Below are 6,000 nucleotides of genomic sequence, written 5' to 3'. Positions count from 1 at the left end.
GGGGAAGAAGAAGGAGGGGAAGGCGTGTGTGTGTGTGTGTGTGTGTGTGTGTGTGTGTGTGTGTGTGTGTTTGGGGGGTGGAGAGAGCAGGCGCTGGGCCCTCCATCTGAAAGGTGTTAGAGACTGTGAGTTTAAGGAAGTCTTAGGTGAGGATCTCAGTAGAAGATTCCCCCGCTTTTGCAGGCCTGCCCTTTCAGGGTTGTGGTCTCCCTGGTTGTCCAGCACCAGGACAGGAGTCTAAATCACATGGCCAGCCTATGCCATGGAGGAAAGGCCATCCTGGGGGGAGATCCCATACCAGTTTTGCCTGTTTGTTAGGCACTTTCTGCCCTGTAGGCCTTCTGTATCTGCTACAAATTGCTCAACCAGTTTCTACAGCTACCTGCCTCAGTTTCCCCATCCCACGTGCCACGGAATTTTTCTAGCTTCTCACTCACCTCCCTCGAATGGTAGGCAGAATCCTCCCTCCAGAAATGCTTTCCCGGGCTCACACGCCAGGTACAGCCACTGGTGCGCGCACGTGAAACTGATTCCTGTCCCGCCCACTTTTGCTTTCGCACCCAGCCGGGGGTATTTTCTCAGCGCAGAGGTTTCCAAAATGGTGGCCCTGGCACCAGCAGCAGCATCACCTTAAGAACTTCTCAGAAATGCAAATTCTCTGGCCCCACCCCCAACCAGCCATTCAGCAACTCGGGGAGAGGCGGGGAACCTGCGTTTTAAGAAGCCCTCCAGGTGACTCAGAGGAGCGCTCACCTTGGAGCGTCCCAGGTCTCCCGCTGCCACCTGCGGCCTGCCCCTCGCCGTCTCCCCCAAGGGCCTGGGGCGAAGGTGTGGAGTCCCGGGCTGGCCACGGACAGCAGCGGACAGGTGTCTCTCCGCTGCGGCGCAAGGGGCACTAACCTCTGCTCCCTGCTATCCGACCGCCCGGCCCCAAGGGTGGAGTCCCGGCCCCGTCTGCACACCTCCAGCTGCGCAGGTGGCTGGGCAGGGCCTGGAAACCAAGTCATAGAAAGAGCCAGAAGCGAGCGAAGGCAGGGCTGCTGTCAGAGTGAAGGAGGAAGCCCTCGGAGCCGCCACCATGGGTAGGCGAGGGTGACTGACCGGGCTGGGGCGGGGTGGTCGGGGAGCATTGGGCTGCGCGGCGATCGGGGCGCTGCCAAGGGGGTGTCAGGGGTCCAGCCGGGCTGCGACGCTGGTCCCCGCAGTGGTCGGCGGCGGCGCGGACCTGCGCGCAGAGCCGGGAGGGCGGGCGGGCACCGGGCGCGGGGCAGGGACGCGGCGACAGGGCTGCAAGCGACCCCCGGAGAGTCGGTGGCTCCGGGGAAGTTACGGGGCTGAGGTGGCATCGCCCTGCCAGGTGGTCTCCTGGCTGCAGAGGCAGAGGGTCCGGCGCGCCCAGACTTGGAGGCGGCAGGGATGAGTGCAGTCACTTTGCCGGCCCCGCACCTGTTGGGAATCTCAGGGCTTGGGTTTCCGCTTGGGCTTGGCTGGGTCTTGCGCTTGGTGGGGCGCGCGGCAACTTCATCCGCTGTGGGATCTTAGCGGCCGCCTTCGCGTTTCTCTGATCCCCAACCCCCTTCCCCCGGGCCGGGAGTGCTGCCTGGCCAGAGAGGAGCTGGGGCTAGCCCCTGGTGGCACCTCGGAGCGCCCTGCCACCATCCTTAAACTCAGAGCCTACGGAGAATCAAGCCTCCCTTCTTGGTACCTTCTTGGCACAACAGCTAGGAAACAAGTTACCGCTGCCGGCTTCAGAGCAAAGCACTCTGGAGTGACTCCAGGAGCAAGAGAGCAGGTTCTGGGAGGGACCAGAGATCAGCCAGCCCCCTTCTCCCTCCCACACGGGGGAGCGAGTGGAGGGATGGCCCCTAAGGGGTGCTGTGCATGGGCGCAGGCAGGCTTTGTGTGAGGCTTTGGGGGTTCGACTTTTCCACCTGCCTGCGCTACTGCTCTTCTTCTACCGCTGGCTACCTCTGTGACTTTGCATCAGTAAGTTAGGCTCTTTGGGCCGAAATTCTCAGCCATCTAACAGAAGTATCAGTGCCAGTGCCGACTAGGTGGCTGCGTTGAGATGTGCAGGATAAGGGACCAGACGTCCCGCTTTTGGCGGGACAATTTGTCCCGCGGCCCGCGGCGTTTTAAAAAAGTCCCGATTTTTGCTGAAGCCGCTTTGGCTCAGTGGATAGAGCGTCGATCTTCGGACTGAAGGGTTCCAGGTTCGATTCCGATCAAGGGCATGATCAAGGGCATGTAGCTTGGTTGCGGGCTCATCCCCGGTAGGGGGTGTGCAAGAGGCAGCTGGTCGATGTTTCTCCTTCGTCGACGTTTCTAGCTCTCTATCTCTCTCCCTTCCTCTCTGTAAAAAAATCAATAAAATATATTTTTAAAATAAATAAACAAAAATAAAAAGTCCCGATTTTTGAAAAAGACAGATATTGGAAATTTAGGACCTGAGTAAACTGGTGTCTGCATGTGAACATTTAGTCCCGCATCCCGCGGCGTTTTAAAAAAGTACCGATTTTTTTTTTTTAAACGCCGAGGGATGTGGGACAAATTGTTCAAAAGCGGGACGTCTGGTCACCTTAGTGTGGGAGCGCAGCACCGGTGCGGGCTCCCAGAGGCTCAGAGCCGGGGCACCGCGCTGGTCCTGCAGTGGCGGCACTGAGCGCTTCCCGCCTGGGGCTTGGCTTGTGGCTGACAGCTGTTCACAGGCTGTCTCTCGCTCTCCAGGGTGCGCTGTCAGCAGGTGCTGCCTCCTGGGCTAAAGTTCTGAATCCCAACTCAACCATCATTTGCCTGTCAGTCCGGTGAACTTTTCTGGGAGGCGCTCTGAGCGTTTGTTCCCATCTGTGGCTGGCTCATACCTGCCAAGCAGCTGCTCTGCATGGCATCGTCCCTAAGAGTTCCAATCAGGACAGCTGATTGTTGGGAGGCTAAACACAGCTTTAAAGCATAGCCCAGGGAATTGGCTCTTTCCAGTTTGCAAACTGGTCCTTAAGTGGGTGGTTTTTGTGTGTGTGTGTGTGGGGGGGGTGTTGTTTGTTTGATTGTTTTTGCAACTGAGTTTGGCATAATGTGTGCGTAGCTACAAAATGTTTACATGCAGACACCAGCTTGCTCAAGTCCTAAATTTTCAATATCTGGGTTTAGTGAGGGAAACTAAACATTAGAAAATGTTTTCAGTAAAGAACGAGCAGTCACTTCCCCTCTTAAGAACAGACCTTGGGTGCTAAGATTATGAGAAGTGGTTTCAGGCGACTGAAAGGGGAAAGCCGGAAGAGTTGGTGAGCGCAGCCTGAGGGAGAAAAGCAGAAACGGTACAGAGAAAAACATTTGCTTTGAGCTGACTTATTCTTATTTGTTCATTGGAACAAATTTTGGCCCCAGGTTCTTTCACTCGCCCTGGAAATGGAGAGGCAGGAGTTATGACAGAAAAGGAAAGCGAGGGTGGAAGAGTCAGAACTGAACCATTGAGGCATTAGACTTGGTAACACAAGCACAGGGATACACAAGAATAAGCGGGATGGAAAGTTGCTTTGGGGGTGAGGATACATAGCTAAGCTGGCTGCAGGATCTGGTTAGAATCTTAAACTGCCAGCCAACTCTTTGTCGGCAAACCTTTCTTAGAAAGGGCCAGAGAGTCAATATTTTCGGCTTTAGGTAAGGTGACCAGACATCCCGCTTTTGGCGGGACAATCCCAATTTTCTAACAATTTATCCTGCGGCGTTTCAAAAAAGTCCTGATTTTTTTGAAAGAAATCGGGACTGTCCCGCCAAAAGCAGGACATCTGGTCACCTTAGCTTTGGGGACCTTACAGTCGCCATGAAAATGACTCAACTCCACCCTAACAGTTCAAAATATGTAATAAGTAGGAGGAGTTGCGTTCTAATAAAACTTTATGGACACGGAAATTTGAATTTTATGTAATTTTCATGTGTCACAATATAGCCCTTAAAAACTATTTCTTCATTATTTAAAAGTGCAGAAACCATTCTTAGCTTGCAAGCTGTACAAAACCAGGTGGTGAGCCAGATTTGGCCTGTAAGCCATAGTGTGCTGACCCTTGCTTTAAAGTATGGATGTGCAGCCCTAGCTGGTTTGGCTCAGTGGATAGAGCCTTGGCCTGCAGACTGAAGGGTCTTGGGTTCGATTCTATATAGTCAAGGGCACACACCCAGGTTGCAGGCTCAATCCCCAGTAGGGGGCGTGCAGGAGGCAGCTGATCAATGATTCTCATCATTGATGTTTCTCTCTCTCTCTCTTCCTTCCTCTCTGAAATCAATAAAAACATATTTTAGCCAAAACCGGTTTGGCTCAGTGGATAGAGCCTTGGCCTGCAGACTGAAGGGTCTTGGGTTCGATTCCAGTCAAGGGCACATGCCCAGGTTGCAGGCTCAATTCCCAGTAGGGGGTGTGCAGGAGGCAGCTGATCAATGATTCTCATCATTGATATTTCTCTCTCTCTCTCTCTTCCTTCCTCTCTGAAATCAATAAAAACATATTTTAGCCAAAACCGGTTTGGCTCAGTGGATAGAGCGTCAGCCTGCGGACTGAAGGGTCCATGGTTTGATTCTGGTCAAGGGCATGTACCTTGGTTTCCGGCACATCCCCAGTAGGGGATGTGCAAGAGGCAGCTGATCCATGACTCTCATCGATGTTTCTAACTCTCTATCTCTCTCCCTTCCTCTCTATAAAAAAATCAATAAAATATATATTTTTAAAATATATTTAAAAAAAAAAAAAAGAATGGGTGTGCTGATCGGAGCTGAGGGTGGAGAGAGGGTCTGTTTCCCAATGGGTATCTTGTGCAGTCAGGTCTCAGGATGGCTGAGAACCTCTCAGGTGACTGAGAGCCACCACGGAGACCTTTGTGGCACTGAGATGCTTTAAGATTTTGAATATTTAATCTCTCCTCTCACCCCACCCCACTCCCTTACCCAGAGTTCAAGTTTTGCTATAGCAAATTACTTTGACCTAAAAAACCATGGATCCTGCTCTCATTTGCCACACATTTGACTTTGAAAATTAAATATGAGGAGGACTCAAGTTCTATGAAGCAAGCTCCTGTCTCCCTCTCCCAGGGCCTTCAGCTGATTTGAGAAATTCACTCTCTTAATGAAGGGCACTTATTATGTTCCTGCTCCCCGAACCCTCTTCTTCCCCTATCCTCTCTCCCCTCCTCCCCCTCCCCCCAACTCTCAGCCTCCTGCTGGCCTTGTATGGGATTCTGGTGAGTTTTGCAAGAGGGCCTCCTGCCTGAGCATAAAACAATGGACTAGCCTGAAAGGTGCTGTGAACCTGGCCATTTGTAAATCCTTCTGTATTCTCCCCTCTTTCAGAGGCTCTTGGGTAAACTAAAGAACAATGCCGAGGTCATGGGCAGCTGGCACTCCTACTACAGGTGGCACATGTACAGCTAGAGCTTGCTCCACATCAACGGTGGCCTTGGGCATCGATCCCTGGGAGAACCTGCCTCCCAGACAGCACAAAGGGAGGACTGACATTCTTTCTTCCATGCTGGTCTGACTCTGTCAGTGGTTTTCTAACTGCAGCATGCATCAGGATCCCCTGAGTGAGGGCTTATTCTGACAGGCTGCCCGGCCTTATCCCTAGACTGTCTGCGTCAGAAGGTCTAGGGCAGGGCTTCAGGGACAGTGTTTGCACATGTTCCCAGGAGCTGCTGCTTTGAGAATCACCGCTCTAAATGACAGGCTCTCCCCACATCCAAACCACTGTGCCCACAAATGAAATCATGGCCCCTGGCTTGCCCAGGATGGTCAAGTTTGGGGTAAATTAGCAGCTAGAATGTGAAAATCAGCTTGCAGAGGCTAAGAACATAGGGCAGAAAAGCATAGAAGTGGTAAATCATGTGGCCCAGCAAAGGCTACAGGGTCAGGCCTATATTCCTTAAATATGTGTGCAGGTATTTAATCATCATGTGAAGGTATAAAATAGTCCTGCCTTGAAGAAGCACATATCCTCAGGGGTAGAAACCTCCTCAC

General features: G+C 52.5%; 1 protein-coding gene across 1 annotated transcript in view; it reads left to right on the top strand.

The window, feature by feature from the left end:
* Positions 1-730: 730 nt before the first annotated feature.
* The window catches only part of SLC15A1 (solute carrier family 15 member 1), a 51,017-nt gene continuing 45,747 nt past the window's right edge, over positions 731-6,000 (top strand). Inside the window, exon 1 of the mRNA XM_036458439.2 lies at positions 731-1,082. Within this exon, the coding sequence (XP_036314332.1) occupies positions 1,079-1,082 (4 nt within the window). The 5' untranslated portion in view covers positions 731-1,078. The remainder of the gene's footprint in view (positions 1,083-6,000) is intronic.

The sequence above is a fragment of the Pipistrellus kuhlii genome, unplaced genomic scaffold, assembly GCF_014108245.1.
Source record: "Pipistrellus kuhlii isolate mPipKuh1 unplaced genomic scaffold, mPipKuh1.p scaffold_m20_p_3, whole genome shotgun sequence".
NCBI lineage: Eukaryota > Metazoa > Chordata > Mammalia > Chiroptera > Vespertilionidae > Pipistrellus > Pipistrellus kuhlii.
Note: the sequence above shows the minus strand (reverse complement) of the source record. Positions and strands in the feature narration are given on the sequence as shown.